The sequence below is a fragment of the Pyxicephalus adspersus genome, chromosome 5 (assembly GCF_032062135.1).
Source record: "Pyxicephalus adspersus chromosome 5, UCB_Pads_2.0, whole genome shotgun sequence".
NCBI lineage: Eukaryota > Metazoa > Chordata > Amphibia > Anura > Pyxicephalidae > Pyxicephalus > Pyxicephalus adspersus.
In genome coordinates this window covers 82,841,413-82,859,450 of record NC_092862.1, presented here as the reverse complement: position 1 = coordinate 82,859,450, position 18,038 = coordinate 82,841,413, and the positions used below count along the sequence as shown (strand labels likewise).

Below are 18,038 nucleotides of genomic sequence, written 5' to 3'. Positions count from 1 at the left end.
GAAAGCTCCACTTTTATATGCATTACTGACATGACTAATTTGATATACCTAGAACAGGGGTAAGCAACCTTTACTTTCAAAAGAGCAATTTTTCCCCTCATCAACTAAAGAAAAATAGTCTGGAGCCACAAAAAATAACAGCCTATAAACTTGTAAAAGTTTAAATCTTTTTTTAATTTTACCTGTTACTACAACAGAATACAATAAACAGAAGTGCAGTGTGCATGTGTAGGCCTACTTTGAAATAAATTAAACACTGAACTATGCCCCTAGTATCATGATTCATTTTATGAATTAGTGCAATATTTATTGTATTTCACTGGATTTAATATATTTAAGATTAAAGTATTCAGCTCTTTTTTGAATATACTTTTATAGTCCAGCAATCATATATTGTTTTCCAAAATTACAGGTAATTTATTTGGTAATTGATAAATAGATTAATAAGTAAATAAATATATATTAATAATATAAAGTTACGTAAATAAATTAATTTATAGCCTACATAGTTATGTATACCAAATGTTAAAACACAACTATGTATTTCAAATATTACATTGTAGGATTAAATCTTAAGAAACTTACATTTGAATTCTGCTGCCCGTTCGTGAGGTTATGTGTCTCAAGCCTTAGTATCAGCGTTTCTGTGCCGAGTATGATGAAGGAGCTGCTTCTCCTTATATGCATCCAGTCCGGTGTCCCCAGCGGTGCAATAATGGGCCTTGATGTTTTTTTCTGGGTAAAACCGAGGAACACGTGGGACACAGGACTCCTATCAGCACCGGGGACTCCCTTGAATCCCGCGCCAATAGCTCCGTCCACCACAGATGACACGCCGGTGTTCTAACGAGAAAAACTACCCGTGAAATAAATCTACCAGGGGAGAAATTGGGGGTTCAGGTGCTTGAAGCCTCCAGCAATGTGTAACAGGGTAGATGTTTTTGATTGACTGAGTTTTTTATAGTCTGACGATGGCCTACTGAATAAATTTTAGGGGGCCTTAGTCACAGGTGTCCCCCACCCACACCTCTAATTTAGTTCACCTGTACCCCCGCATTCCTGAGAAACTGGAGTTCAGGTGCTAGAAGCCTCCAGCAATGTGTAACAGGGCAGATTTTTTTAGATGAGCAGAGTTTTTTATGAACTGACGGTGCCCCAATGATTACATTTTAGGGGGCATTAATCAGAGGTGTCCCCCACTTGCACCTACATTTTTGTTTTGTACATCCCCCCGTTCCAGAAAAATTAGGGTTTAACGTGGGGAAGGGGGGGGGGGGTAGTGTAGTATGACATTTCTAGTTTTGTGACAGGTAGGTATAAATTTGGGGTTTATACCTCCTTTCTATGTAGGTGGCCCAGGGGGTCTAAAATTTGTATGTTTAATTTCAGGCTTCTAGACACACTTTTAAAACTGCAATCCTAATGTTAAATTTCACTAGTTTTTTATAATTATGACTCCCATATTTTGAAAGTTATTGAAGGTGGAGATGAAATTTGGGGTACTGCTAGCTATGAGTGTCCCCTGTGTACCCTGAGAATTCAGATCGGTATGACATACTGTTTAGATATATTAAATATATAAACTTACAAAAACAAAATAAATGATCATTTCCCTCAAAAGACGCACATCACTTGTGCAGCTGCACCAATCTCTTGAGTACAGGCATAGTACACTCAGATCCTGATGTATTAATGGATGTTATTGTATTGGGACACTAAGGTGTATTTTACTAATATCTTGAACATGGTAATTTGAAATATTTATACACAAATAATTTTATTTTTTTTAATTTTCATGCACTTTTTTACATTATTTTTGGAAGTTACAAAGTAAAAGATCAATGAGGTGTTTTATATTTTTCATATATTGTAAGACCAAACGTAATATTTTACAGCATTTATGTGGGTCCATTGTTTAAATGTTTTCAACCAAGAGTCTCCCAACTTGGTTCAATTAAAAAATGTGCAAATTAACTTTAACTCATGATTTAAACATTTTTCTAATTGAATTCAGTGTGAAAAACATGTACATTTTGTGCAAGACGTAAATCTACGGTAAAACATTAGATGTTTAGAATTACTTCAATGATTCGTTTTAGGGGGAAAAAACAACCAAAGAAACATTTCTCCATAACAGTCAAGAATCCTAGGAAGTTTAACCTCTGACCTCATGGCCTGGCATTTGCATCACTGGCTTTGAGGCCTTCTATAAAGAGCTGTGTGTCTTTCCAAATTATGTCAAAATAATTCACCACAGATGGATTCCATTCAAGGTGCAGAAACCTCTACACAGCAATTAAAAGAAAAAGGGGGGCACCTGGGCTAAAATTTCAAATGTTGTTGCAAAAGGTCTGAATATTTATGTAAATGTTCTTCAAATTTAAATAAATGTAAAAACTATGCTTTCTCTTTGTCATTATGGGGTACTGTGTGTAGAATACTGAGAGAAAAAAAAAAAAAGAATTTAAAGCAGGGGTGTCAAACTCAAATACACAGTGGGCCAAAATTAAAAACTTAGACAAAATCGCAGGCCAAACTTGAAAATGAAATGGCACCGATACTACAATTCCCTTAGTCAAGAAAACAGTCAAATGCAGGGCTTATTGTTATGAGTGGCTGGAACTCCCTCTTCACTGAAATAGCACTGCTACTACAATTCCTTGCGTCTATAAAACAGTCCAATGCTGGGTCATCCATAGGCAGGGAGGCCGCTGGGCTATAGATGCGAGTGATGCCGGAAATTACAGTAGCAGCACTATTTCAATGCAGCGGCGGGCCAGCTGCAATTCATATTTAGGATTCCATTGGGGGCCAAAAAAAAAGGAAGTTGCGGGCCAGATTTGGCACCATTACCCCTGATTTAAAGGATTCATCAGGCTGCAACATAACAAAATTAGAAAAAAAGTAAGAGGTCTGAATACTTTCTGAAGCCACTGAATTTGTTCAACACATCATGATGCTTTACACTTTAATTATTTCACAGATTAAAACCATTAGCTTTGACAGCTTTGGCAAAGTTAAAGCAAATGATTTAGTGTGCTACCCGCACAACAAAACATATTTTGTAAACATTTATAATTCAACAGAAAAATAGGTGATAGGGTTAAAAAAAGATGAGCCAGTTTAACAGAAGGAACCAACGATAAAACTCTTGAGTAATAAGAGGGACTCAACCTCACAAAACCAGAAACCTGGAATGCCCAATGAAAGGTTACATGGAGAAAAACTGAGGAATAAAGTGAAGTCCACTTACATAAAACTTTCAGGGAAAATACCTTTACGCCTTAGTGAGGACACCCCATGCACTATAATTACATGAAAAAATGGAAAGGAGGCAGGTCCCATAGGATTTAAATATGACTCTGCATTACACAGAAAATCTGGGTATGAGTGGTAAATGAGCAGCTGTCAAGTTTCTAGCCACCATGTAACAGCCTGATATTCGAAGGTGAATGACGTGTCTGAATTAGCCCTAAGGAGTTGTATGCTGCATGCCCTTACAAAGATGTGTTCCCTAAGGGCCAAAAAGTCACACACTACACGGTATACAGACAAGATACTCAGAATATGCTCAGGGTAGTCAAGGGGTGACAGTGACGGTCATGAAACTATCATTCCTCAGAATGGGTTGAGTATTCAAGATCCACTGAGATACAGGCGCATTCTTGGAATGATTGAGATTGAAAAAAATCTATTCAGCTCAATGCTTTATCCAGCAGAGGTTTACCAGCAGTTGTGTAGGCAATAATGCCAACTGGATAGATTCCCTTGCGCACCCAAACCTGCAAAACCCTCACTTATGTCAGGGCTAATCATGTCCAAGTTTGTGGACCGACATAAAGGAACAAAGATAGGCCACATGCTGGCTGTGAGAATTTCTGTCTCGCACCAAAATCTCTGAATCTGTTAAACAAGATTAGAGATTTTATTAACTATGTCGTCTCCATGACAACCACTGCATCTAACATGACCCCATCAAGATCTGCTGAATAGGAGACCCCCAGTGTGGTAATCAGGTCCTCTAGATAATAATGCATGAGCTGGACCTGCAGTTGGCCTTCCTAGACAGTAAGAGGCACAGAGGTCCCCCGCAAATCAATCTCTCAAACTGACCAATTAAAATTATCCACTGGATTACGCTTTATTCCAGTGGGGCAACCACTGGACCTCTCTATGCAGGTTTCCAGGTCCACCGGAGAATCCAATCCAACTGGAAAAAGTAGCTCAAACTTCCACCAGCCACCTGAGCACCAGTGTACAAGTGTACCGAAGATAAGTCTACCAATTGTCATGTTTCAGAAACGCATGGGAAGACCGCCACGCCCAAGCAATATCCCCATTTTCCATTTGTTTGTGTAAAAACACCAGACCTCTCACTGACAAAAATGCACAACATTTTTAGGACCCTGGCACGTCTAACCATGGAAGAATAAATAAAGACTCATGCAGACAAGCTGCTGTTTACTAGTAAAGACCAAAAATATTATATATAAAAAACAGAGGTTTAAAAAAGTAACTGGGGTGTTTATGTTTTGATAATCATTTGGATTTACTGCTCATTAAGGGGTAATTTAGAAGGGGGGTTAAAGGGCTAATACACAACAGCCAAAAGCCTGTAACCCCCTCATTAATTGCCCCTATACTTTAAAGCTATGTATAATTAAAGTCCATCAGACTCGACTGAAGCCTCGCCTATGTCAAAGAGATACAAAATTTTAGAATGGGAACAATGCACAAGAATATGCACAACCATCAACACAATGCAATAACCCCACTGAAGCAAATAACAAAGGTCAATGTCATTTTCATCAGATATATTTTTGCTTTGTGGTGTTTTTGATGCAGATTTCAAATCTGTGTTAATTTTTATTCTAGCACATCTAGTTTTTGTCATAAAGCTAATTATATATTGTGTGAAATTCGTTATAAAAGCCTTAACATATTACAACATTTAACGACATTTTCTTCTTTGAAGGTAAGAGACCGCACTAACTGTGATTAATTTTATTTGTCAGCATGCCTAGAATTTGCCTTAATGATCCAGAAAGTTTCTGTTACGTGTGTAGTTCATTCACAGCGAAAGCACAATGTCGCCAAATTACCATAGCATTTAAAAAGATATACAAATTATATCTCGGCTGTCCACTTGTATAACCAGGATAAATCTTGGGCCCCACATGTCATTTGTACCAGTTGTTCCAACGGAGGACTGCGTGACTTGCTAAATCGGCGTAAAGCAGCAATGCTATTTGCAATCCCGATGGTGTGGAGAGAACCGTAAGATCATCTAATCGACTTGTTATTTTTGCCGCTTCAACAAAAGTAGACTTCCAGGTAAAACTAAGCACAAAATTGTATATCCCAGCCTTGATTCTGCAATTCGGCCTGTTCCCCATGATGATTCATTGCCAGTTCCAGTAGCGCCACATGATAGACTTGCTTCTGTAGAAACTGATGAGGAATGCGCTGGAGTTGCAGCCAGTTACAACCCCAAATCATATGATCCTAAATACATGGCCGATGAAGATTCAAAACTAGAGACCTTTACACAAGCAGAGCTGAATAATCCTTGTTCGTGATCTAAATCTCTCCAAAGACAAAGCAGAACTTCTTGTTTCAGAGCTTAAACAGAAGCACTTGCTTGCAAGGGGTGTAACTGTAACTCATTACAGAAAACAAAATCATAACTTGAAAACTTTCTTCACTAGTGATGGCTTACTGTGCTGGAGTCATGATATAAATGCACTCTAACAGTCTGTCACAAGAGCATGTTCCATCCGAATGGCGTATTCCACTAAAAGAAGCTTGAAAGCAGTCTTACCGCATATTGGTATTTCCAAACCAAGTTTACAGATTGCACATCCCGTTAACCTAAAGAAGACCTATGACAACATGAAGTTACTACCTGAAGCAATCCAGTTTAATACACACCAGTGGAACATCTGTGGAAATCTAAAGGTCATTGGCTTGCTGATGGGAATGCAAAAAGAATTCACAAAATATTGCTGTTTCTTATGCCTGTAGGATAGCCTTCGAGAGACCATTATGTCAAGCGTGATTGGCTACCAAGAGATACCTATAAGCCCGGAACAAGCAGTGTTAAGTTTCTGCCTCTGGTTGATTCGCATAAAATATTTCTGCCTTGTTTGTTTAGACACAAAAGTTTTACAAAACTGATAGGCAGTTGATGGGTGGTAAATAGGTCAAGTTTTTAGCCACCAAATAGCAGCCTAATTACTACAAGTGAATGACTGGTCTGAATAGGCCTAAATTAGCAAGCATTTACAACCTCATTGGCTGCAAAGTTAGCAATGCAAGCGGTAGAGCAAAATAGAGGGAATTTATGTATGCTGTAAGGAGAAAAATAATAAAATTACATACAGATGTGGTTCTTGCAATGAACATACACCTGTGTGTCCCTGATTTTTAAACTCTTCATGGAGTTGTGCAAACATGGTCTTACCCCATGGTTGCAAAAACAATTAGTAGATTAATCTACTGTAGGAGTTGTCAACCTGATAATATGTGGTTGCCAGTCATTTTATATTAGTGAAACTAAAAACTAGAAGAATTACATAGGCACATTTATTTGCATGAGCAAAACGTTAAAGATTCAGTCATCCATAGAATGACATTTTGTTCAATATCATGGGTATATTCGTCTGCAAGTAAAGTTCTTAGAATTGGAATACACTGAAAAATACTTTAGCAAACTGACTTACAACATGCTGACTCAAATAGAAACAGTTTTGTTTATTTATTCTACATATGTTTCTTGCCATATCAATTAGCCTGTTTAATGATAATAAGTTCATCAAGTAATGTGAATAATATATATTTGAGTATGTATCTCTGCTGTTAGTAATATTTGAAATGTCATTATTAGAAAAGCTGTACAGTACCAACATTCCAAGATCACTTATTTCTTTTTTCAACTAATTGTCGAATTGTCTTAAATGGTAAATTGAAGATATAGCATACCACATTTTGTCCTCCCCTCATTCAACGGATATAACATTTCACGTAAATGACCTACTGGCTTTTATTTGATACTTTTTATGATGATTCTGAAATAAATATATTGTATAACTATCATTTTCATGTAGTTGTGTCAAACAACTGCCGAGAACACAAAAAAAAAGAAAAAAGGATACATGGCTCAGAATTAAAGTGACTGCTAGCAGAACATACCCAACTATGGTAGTTATAAGGCCTTCAAAATGAGAAGCTTGCACCTGCAAAATATAAATAAAAAAATATATATATATATCAAATTAAGAAATTCTCCAACCCCATGACCTGGAACGGTACTGTTTGTGTCGAACACTACTTAAGGCACTGTAGCTTCTTTTATTTCTAAAGGGAAAATTGTTTCAGCCATTCTGTAAATAAAGGGCTGTGTGGAGAAATAACTTTTTTTTTTTTTTTTTTTTTTTTTTTTTTTTTTTTTAAGTAAACTTGTTCCTTAAACCCAAAATATAATTTTGAATAAATCCTAATAACAGATTTATTCCAGTAAAACTTAAACAAACATCACTTAACCATTTTGTTTTAAAGATTTAATACCATTTACATAACAAACATGCAACACAATGATATAGATGATGCAATTAGTTTACAAAAAAAAAAAAAAACCACGTTTAGGAGTCCTAACGTGATTTAACCCCTAAAATTAACCATTTTGACAGTTTTATGGAATGTGTGAATACAGACTAAGAATCCCAAATTTACAAAATATATTATAAATATTGGTTTAATATCCAACATATAAAATATCAGTAAGTGTTAATAAAAATTCTTTATATTAGCAATTACTGTTATTATTTATTTTATATCATATTTCTCTTGCACATATTGCACACTTGAAGACCTTAGGATATAGTGATTCAGGGCAAGCATGACTTTAGACTGGTATGGTGTATCATGTGATTTCTTGGTTGCTGCAGTTCCTGTAGTTAGAAATTAGTGCCAGTGAGTTTTCACTATACATGTGCTTTAAAAGAAGAAATAACATTCTAGTTTTACATTGACTTTGCATGTGAATTCATGATACTCACATAGCCTTCAAATCCAAGACCAACAACAGACAAATGACCAATATGGTAAGGACAAAATGCTGCATAAGGAAGGAGAAAAAGGGATATGTTACAATTGGGGGCATTTAGCCAGCAATGGGTTCACATATAGCATTTAGCCAGCAAAGGGTTCAGCAAAGACGAAACACGTATCCACAAACACACTGTACACACTGCAGGGGAAACCATAGTTTTTTTAAATTTTTCAGATATAGAGTATGCAAGTAGATTTTTTAAATATATACTGACAAATTAAAACTTTTAAAATGCATAGTAACTAAACTCAAATTATGTCTCACAGTAAAGAATAGCCCAATTTTAGTTTATAAACTTTGATCGACAAAAAAGTCTTTTCAGTGTTAAAAAAAAAAAAAAATACTAGCTTTGAAAATTTTTATTAAATGCTTTATAGGATTAAGAATGGCAAATTGTACCTAATAAATTTCATATAATCGTTTATATAGAGTATTTATTATAAAAAAAAAAAAGAAAAAATTGCTTAAAGGCCATTCTAACGCTAAGTTCAGATGAGTTGTTGACAAATGTGCAGCTCATCAGCGCTCAGTTTCAACTGTTGCAACCTGTGTGGAAATACTAAGATGCATTTAAGAGTGTTTTCTGAAACACTTTAGCAAATGTTTGCAGTTCTCTTGCTACATGTCACAAAAGATCATGGGTTTTCAACTGCCCTTGAACACACTTTACACACAACCCTTAACTGCCTTGCAACTGCTTGAAAATGCTTGGTAATGCGGTTGGAAAGCATTCCCAATGAAGTGTTTGGAAGCATTTAAGCATAAGACCAACCTGAGATGCTGAATGGAGCCTATTAAAAACAGGACTGCAATCACACTGCCCTTAACTCCCCTAGCCAACTGATTCTGTCCAAATTTCCGCGCAAAAAGTGATACAATTTTTTTGCATGGAAATTTATTTTACATTGTAGGCTATACTTTTTAGGCAAAACTCACCGTAATATGTCCAAGTTATTAAATTTAATAATAAACTTTAAAAAAAAAAATTTTATTAAAAAAAAAAAAAAAAACAGTAAAAATATAGTTTAACATGCAATTTAACTGTACAGCAACATATATATATATATATATATATATATATATATATATAAAAAAATATTTCTTTGTATTGGACTCAATACAGCTATTTTTAAATTTACTATTTCGACAATCGTACAAAAAAAAATGTTTGTATAAGGAAGCTAGTGTTGCTAAAGGTGTTATTTAAATGAGCAAGTCTCCATCAACAGTGTTAGACGAGGTAGAAAGGCTATCATTGTGGATAAACACAACTTCAACTGTGAGGAAACTGGGCTTTTGTGGAAAAAAAATGCCAGGAGAACATACATTACCCAGGAAGATAAGAAAATGCCAGGCCACAAGCCTATGAAGGATAGGCGAACCTTATTGATATGTCCCAATGTAAGTGGTGACCTCAAGATAAAGCTTTGGTTTATCACTCTGAGACCCCTAGAGAAAAAAAAATGTCATAAAGAATAGGCTAGGGGTCATGTGGAGATCTAAAGCAAAAGCCTCGGTAACAAGGGTACTTTTGCTTAAGTGGATCAGGGAGGTTTTCTGTCCTACTATAAATAAATATCTAGAGGATAAAGGCTACCACTCAAGGCTCTCCTGATCATGGACAATGCTTCTGCTCAACCACGGGACTAGGAAGAAGTGTTGGCTGAAGAATTCCCATGGCTCACTGTTCCTTCCACCTAATACAACTCCTCTACTGCAGCCTACAGACCAAAAGTTATAGCTAACTTTAAGAGGCTATACACCAAGGATCTGTTTCGCAAGTGCTTCCAGATGGTCTCAGATACAGATTTAACCCTTACAGAGTTCTGGAAGGAACATTACAACATCATTTCCTGTGTGGGGTTAATAGGGAAATACTGGACCAATGTCTCTTTAAGGACACTGAGATCTGCCTGGAAGAAAGTGTGGCCTAAAATTAGAGGCAAGAGATATTTTAGGCTTTGTAGAGGAGCATGAGCCTGCAACTGACCCTGTGGTTGATGACATTGTCACTAAAGCGGAGTCTATAGGCTTGCAGGTAGACAGTGGTGATGTTGATAACTGGTGTAACACAGAATTGCATCTAAAGGGCTTTCAGAAGAGGACGGGAAGGATCAGTAATCAGTGCAGCAAATTTCCACTTCTAAAAGAGGAAATTCTGAAAAAATTGACAGAGCTACACAAGACCCACTAAGACAGAGTTGCATTCACTTGCCTAATGACAATGTCATGTCACACTACAGAACAGTGTTGAAGAAAAGAGAAACAGACAACCTTAGACCAGTTTTATATTCTGAAAAGGTTAAGACCCAGTGAGCCAGAAGCACGTCCTGGTGGGCTACAGACTTTCCCAAGGAGAGAAAGGTCACGAGAGGGAGCCAGATTCCTGATGTTCTTATGGAAGGGGACTCTCTTTCCAAACAATAACCACCTTTCATTTCATCTTTCCCCCCAGCCCTTCCTGCAAGCCAAAGACAACTTGAATGGTGAGTACATAATGAAATTGTTGTTTCTGGTAGGCTAGACACATTTTTTTTGTTGAGTACACTAGGAAAATTATTGGTGTTCCTGGTACTACATTATACAACCTTTTTTTATTATTGAAAAGGTTAGGTAGGGGTGGGTAAATAAATTTTTTCTTATGGGGAAAAATAGTCTTCATTTACAACCAATTTGAGTTACAACCAGCCTTAGTGAACTAATTGAGTTTGTAAGTCAAAGGTCCACTGTACTTGGTAGCATGCTCTTTGGAAGAAATAACTGATGTTAATTACTTTGAATTAATTTGATTAATTACTGGGACAATTTCTTTTACATCTCTCTACTAGAATTTTAGACCACTTTTCCTTTTCTAGCCGCTCCAGGTGTATAAGATATGAAGGATTCCTTCTCCCAACTGCTGTTTTTAGATCTCCCCACAGGTGTTCTACAGGATTTAGATCTGAACTCAATGCCGGCCACTTCAGAACTCCACAGCGCTTTGTCTTAAACTATTTTTGGGGTCATTGTTCTACTGTAAATCTCACAACCTACGTCTGACACCCAGATTTTTTACACTGGGCCCTACATTGCGTGCCAGAACTCTTTGGTAGTCTTTTATAATACCATGCAAACAGTCAAGACTACCAGTGCTTCAAGCAGCAAAGCAACCCAAAAACATCAGTGAGCAACGTGTATGTTTGACTATATAGTCCTTGTTCTTATATACAATTAAAATGTTTTCCTATCTGTTACTAAAGTAGAAAAAAGCTGTTAAGAAATACTGTTGCAATTTTTGGAAAATGAGGGGTGTTGATGTAGTCAAGAACTAGGGGGTGTTAGGATGTAGTCCTAGCACACTAATTGAGCTAATATGAAAATGTTGGTGGGTAAATAAAAAATTACTGGCAAGATTATCAGTATGAGATAAAGAATGGCATTTACTGGGTTTGCAAATTTAGCTATAGACTTTAGCTAAATAGAGTATGGTCAAAAAATGCAGACCTTTCTACAAGATCTGTAAAGTAAATGATTTTTTATCAACATACAGAAATGACAATGAATGATACTGAAGGACACAGGATTCTTAATCTAGAACCATGGGTTACATTGCTAAATCCTCTTTGGGCTATACCTTCTCCCTCACTAATTATACACTGTTGTAGAAAGTAGAAAAAAAGAAAAAAATGCAATAGGTACAAAATGGTGTGTGGAGGGGGGGGGGGCTAGTTGTATGTGTGCCCCTACCCTAAGTATCGTTATGATCTTGTCCAACTTAACTCTACATAGCGTTAACACAATAACAAGCAGAGCCGTCTACTCTAAAATTGTGCAGCTATTATGTTCGAGGATTTACCATACCTAACCAGAGATCCCAAATATTGTATGGATTACATAAACAAAAAGCTAACATTATCCTACTACAGGAGACTCACTTTGGGTCCAATAATATACCTGTGTTGAAAAATCGATACTACCCATTTTGGTACCATAGTACTTAAGCGGAATCTGAATCCTGAGGAGTATTGATTGTTTTTCATAAAAATACCCCATACACAATATTAGCACAGCAATCTGGTCCTCTAAACAGATTTATTTTTTTGGAAGATATCTCTTTATACCGTAGCATATGTCTATCTTCAACAACAACCCAATTACCTATGGTTTACAGATTCTAAGTAACATAATTGGCATTCACTAAAAGCTCTTCAATAGTCAAGGGAGACTTTAATTTTGTGCTCAATCCAGAACTGGACTCGTCCACCAAAGCGGCACATAGCTCCCGGTCGCAAATAAATAAGTTTAGGCGCACATTTTATCAATATTCTTTGGTGGATATATGGAGAGTGACCCATCCAGAGAATAAAGAATTGCATATTTTTCCCCAGCACTTCAATCCTATCATAGGTTGGATGCTTTTTTTGATGTTACAATTTTTACTCACGATCCCAAATAATGCATCTACTTAGAGTTTTTAGAGGTCAGACCACGCACCTATATTTTTGTCCATAGACATTCATACGAAGCCTCCAACTCAAGGAAATTGGAAACTGAATGTTTAATTTACTAGCTGACCCCATTTGTGTGGAGGACATAACTAAGTATATAACTAAGTTTAAATTTAAAACTAATTTTGCCCAGTGAGACTATTAAACCAGTGGACTATTCACTACATACTCTAATTTGCACCAATTTTTCACATCTTTTCAAACATAACAAAAAAACAATATGCAACTGAGATTTTTAAAGATTACTACAATTATATATGGCACAACCTGCACAGCCGGCCATGCTTGATGCTTTGTTAACTAGAGCTGAGTTGCCTAAACTTATAGACAAGGCTATAGCAAACCAGTGTCTTATTACACTTCTGGAAATACTTACAAGACTGTATTGTATCAAATGTACTGCCCTTCTTGGAAGTAAAATCATGTTGGATCCGTGTTCTGTGTCATTGGAAGAGTTAACTGGCTGGTGATAATACCAAATCAGCATGTGGGCATATCATCTGCCAAGACTGGGTCTAGGAGTTATGTCAATACATAAAGGGGCATTGTGAAACGGCACAGGTCCCATTCAGCGATCATCAAAAAATTCTATTTCCAGTGATCCTCACTAAATGATTAGCTAATAGCTGCCCATGTTGAAGCAGAAGCAGCAAAGAGTGGAAACCTCTTCGAATCAGTCTCAAAAAGCCCAAGCAGGACAAGCTCAAGTGGCTCAAGCACAGACCCAAGCAGCACAAGCTCAGGTGGCCCAAGCAGCACAAGATCAGGCAGCCCAAGCATCCTAAGCTCAAGCCCAAGCCCAGGCAGAAGTACAGCTGAAGGTTTTCAATAGGAAGAGAAAGGAAGCAGTAGCTATTGCTAAGCTTAGAGTTTTGGAACAAGCTGTAGAGGAGGAAGAGGAAGTTCCTTCTCCTATTTTGACTCCTGCTGATGATCCTACTAGACGTACCTTACAATTTGTCTCAAGCCAGAATACCAACATTGCAGATGCAATTGAAGTGTCAGATTTTCTATGCCAGCATACAGCGAATTCATTGTTGGGAGAAGATGCTACAATCAAGCATTTAGCTTGGACAGCTACCTTGAGCACTATTCTTTCTCCTAAGTCATCATTCTCTTATGCAGAGACTAAAATGAAATAGCAGACTCCCCTGGGCCCAGACAGTGAGATTGCCTTAATACCTCCCGAGACCAGTCACATGGTTCTTGGAACCCAGACCAGGGCACCTCTAGGTATTAAGCCCACACCGAGATTGAACCGATCAGCTGTTCGATTCTCCCCTCCAAGGTTGCAGGTTGCATATATTAGGAGCAACACCAAGCATCCTTTCCACCCTTTACTTTCTTATCCAAATTTAATATAGACATTGCTAAGGCCAAGAATGACCCTAGTTTTTCTATTATTGAGTCAAATATGTATTCTCAATGTAATCTCCTGGTAACACTTGTCGCGAGAAACCTACTTCAAGCCAAAGGGACCCTAGAAGTGCAATATCTGAAAAAAAAAACAGGGGTTGTGCCCAATACAAAAGCTGCAATTGATAATGCCTTCAATGGTATACATAAAGACCCTGACTACCAGTGTCTAAACTATATTAAGCCACATCCTCTAAGAAAATGTTGTACATTCAGAAAAAAACCCTTGAAGAGTGCACAGAGTTGTTGAGGAACAATGATATCTGGTGTAGATGCTGTGGCTCAAGCATTTTGCCAGAGACTGCGGTGGTACAGATAAGTGTTCAGAATGTGACAGAGATAAGCATATATCAGCTCTTCCCCCAGGTTCCTCTAAACATGGTTCAAAGGCTTGGTATTCAGCACAAACCCATAGCAGATTATGGCAGGGAGAATGTTGACCAACCTTGCACCTCTGTCACTAAAATGCACTGAAGTTTGGGCAGAGGGACTTTGTGGCAAGTCTTGCTCAAAAAATTGTCTAGTTGATGTGTTTTCTAAAGCACAAGTTATAAAAATATATGTCATCCTAGTTGCTCAAAGTAATCCCTCACTAGCAAGTCCAAAGTTCTTTCACTTGTTTAAAATAGGGGGAGATACATCATCCTATACTTTAGGAATTTTTTCTGGGTTAGTGAAAACTTCGGAGAGAAGGGCAGGAGCTTTTACCTTAAAAATCAATTACAGGGCTAAAGAAAATCACTCCTTCAACTTTAATTGAGTGCAATCAAGTGCCAGATGACAGAGAAGAGATTCCTACACCTAAAGCCGCACAACAGATTTAGTGACAGGAAGGGGAAGATGTAAATATTCTGTTTATCAACTTACGCCAAGCCTCAAAATGTGATAAGCAAAAAAAGAGGAAGAAAAGAAAGGCTTTTTTGTGGTAAAATGATTAAATTAATTTACTCATCATGTTTACTCATCAATTAAATCTAATATATGTACAAGCAAAGTCAATAAAATTTTCAGAGTATACAGAATATTAGATTGTACAGTACTTTCAATAAGATCATGTCTCGTTTTCAAACACATTTCGCCCTCTGGCTTCCTCAGGGGATTTTTGACACTTAAGTTGTGTAATACTAGGATGGTGGTATTATTGCAAGTATCCTTCGTTATAGATTGTACTGGGCTGGGTAGCGTTCTCATTGTGGTGTTGCTGTGTATACTGGATAGTGTGTTTCATTAAGAGAGTTATAGAAGTCATGTTTCCCGCTAGGTGTTTATTGTTGGATTCACAAAGTAAATCAATCCAAACCAGGGTTAAAAGGATGGTACTTAGTTGATGTATTTTTATTGAACAAACTTTGCTAGCAGGGAAGGGGTTAATCTCTGTATGGTTAAGCTTCAGTAAGAGTAATACCGCAAATATAGCGTTGGTGAATAGTGGTAACGACGGGTTGTCAGCTGCCAGTTCAAAAACAGAATGTTTTACTTATGTATTATCATACCAAAGCTTAACCTTACAGGGATTAACCCCTTCAATGTTAGCGAACTATAAAAAAAAACTCAATAAAAATACATCAACTAAGTACCTATTCACACATCCAACCATCCTAAAGCCTGGCTTGGATTGATTTACTCTTCCTTTGCAAATCCAACAATAAACACTATCTAAAGAGAAACATGACATCTATACCTCTCTCCAATTGAAATACATTATTCAGTATACACATTCAAGAAAGTCTTTGAACCCAGAATACACCACCAGGAGAAAGCTTTCATGTTCCTAAGGGTTCGACTTCCTAATAACTGCAAACAGGCTAAATCAAGGTTTGCATCATTGAAAATGACTCTTTAAGAGAAACCAGCGCAACGGCACCATGTTCCAACCAATATGAACCCTGTTGACATTGCTTTAAGGTCGGTTGCAGCTACTGAATTAGCAAAGACCAGTTGGCTGTCTGTGATTAACTTCTTACAGAGTTTTAGGCAACAGATTTTAACAATGGCACGACATGTCATAAATCCAGACAATGATCCTGAGATTTGTCCTGAAGTTACTTTGCTTAAAACAATATCAAACACTCTATTCAAGACCCAACGCTTATATTCTTGGGAAAGACTAAAAAGAGCTGTAGCTGGACTTACACATATTGCCAATAGATATCACAAATTTGATCAACATTAAGATGCTATAGTTGGCACATACCGTGTTTCCCCGAAAGTAAGACCTACCCCGAAAATAAGACCTAGCACTTTTCCCCCAACCTGCCCTAATATAAGACCTACCCCGAAAATAAGACCTAGTAGAAAAATAAAAAAAAAAATAAAAAAATAAAAGCAAACATAAATTAAAACAGTACTCACCGAGCGGGAGACAGCGGGCGTACACACAGCGGGCTAACACACAGCCGCACAAGCCGATGCTTTCCTTGTAGTTCCGGCTCCTGTCACAGGCGGAGTGATATTACATGCACTTCGCCTGTCAGAAGCTGAAGTGCATGTAACCAGGCTAGTTCTAGTGAGCCCTTAAAAATGTGTTAAAAAAAAAAATTAAAATAATATACTCACCTGATACGCGATCCTGCGTGTGTCTCTGGCTGCAGCATGTCTCTCTTCTCTCCTCTGCCAGCATCGTGTCTTTTCCTGTTTGTAAAGCAGGAAAGAAACCGGCACAGCGCCACCTGCTGTTCCATGTCCTAACTGCCGAACAGTGGAAAAAAAGCACAGAGTGATCAGAAGGGGAATTTGTAAGGGGAATTTGGGAATATGGTAAGTGTTTTTTTTTCATTAAAAAAAGTATATAAGACCTACCCTGAAAATAAGACCTAGTGTGTTTTTGGAAGCCCAAAAAAATATAAGACAGTGTCTTATTTTCGGGGAAACACGGTATGTAAGAAGCTACCTTCCAGAGAGCAGAACTACATATCATCTGTAGCGATTAGGAGGTCTTCGCTGAGGAAATCCAGTGTCTTCAATGTAAGACACTCTTTCCTAGGGCCAGATCTCTTGCTAGTTTAAACCCCAAAAGAGACAGCCAAGGAAGGTTAAAAGTAGGCGGACGCCTAAAAAGAGCATCCTTTTTCAGTGATGGGTCAGATCCCTTAATACCAGGTAATCATCACATCACTACTCTGCTGATTCAACACTTTCATGAGAAGGGATAGCCATCAAGGCAGGAATTTCACAGAAGGTGCACTTTGCACTGCTGGTACATGGATTATCAGCGCAAAGAGACAAATTTCTTCTGTTATACCCAGGTGTGTCAAATGTCAGACGTTGGGAGGTAGGCAACAGCCACCTCAGATGGTTGATCTACCAATGTAGGTCCCAACCTTTTTGAACCATGGAGTGTTGTCACAAATTCTGATGGAAACAAGTACAGCATCTTGCTAGTCGTTTCTGGGAAAGGTGGAGAAAGGAATTTGTTGCAAAATTGTAGGGAATGGTAAGAACAAAGGACTAATTTATGAGAAGGTGATTTTGTGTTGTTGAGGGATCAACAAGCCCATCATCTGGATTGGCCTAATGGACTTATTACAAGGGCAATCCCCAGCAAAGATGGAAAGGTACATAAAGTAAAAGTGAGAACTGTAAGAGTAATCAATACCTTTTTAGACCTGTAAAGAAGTTGTGTTGCATTTTACTTGTGCAGGACATGCCCAATTCTTCAACCACTACGAAAGATGGCTAACTTCTACAGGAACTGTTCCAGCCCACATTTGTTTTATGTTGAATACTTGTCAAAGATTGGATTTGAACTTGATAAATTTTGCTTGTTGTTCTGTTTTTCTTTCTTTGGTTCGAAGGTCCAGAACAATCGAATCAACATTTGTATCTTGGGCTTATTCATGCAAGTTATGTTATTTGCAATGTACTGTTGGAAAAGTAAAGTGGTATCTACCGATACCAGGTGGAGAGTGTGCTGCCTCAGCAGCCTCGTTATCATTGTTCACTTGTGTTTAGTTTCTCTCTTATCCCCCTACTGTTTGTGATTTGTTAATACAGTCTCAGACACTCCCTGTCTCATGTTAGTCAGT

General features: G+C 37.5%; 1 protein-coding gene across 6 annotated transcripts in view; it reads right to left on the bottom strand.

The window, feature by feature from the left end:
* MARCHF6 (membrane associated ring-CH-type finger 6) overlaps nucleotides 1-18,038 on the bottom strand; it is a 314,477-nt gene that overhangs the window by 218,419 nt on the left and 78,020 nt on the right. For 3 of the 6 annotated variants that reach the window (XR_011920873.1, XM_072411957.1, XM_072411958.1), the window contains exons 11-12: nucleotides 8,058-8,116; nucleotides 7,155-7,235 (exon numbers count right to left, since the gene is read on the bottom strand). The exons of 2 other annotated variants lie outside the window; for them this stretch is intronic. Coding sequence is in view for 3 of the 4 variants with exons in the window: in XM_072411957.1 (XP_072268058.1) it covers nucleotides 7,155-7,235; nucleotides 8,058-8,116 (140 nt within the window). In the remaining variant the exon portion in view is untranslated. The remainder of the gene's footprint in view (nucleotides 1-7,154; nucleotides 7,236-8,057; nucleotides 8,117-18,038) is intronic. One more of the 6 variants, XM_072411959.1, reaches the window with a different exon arrangement.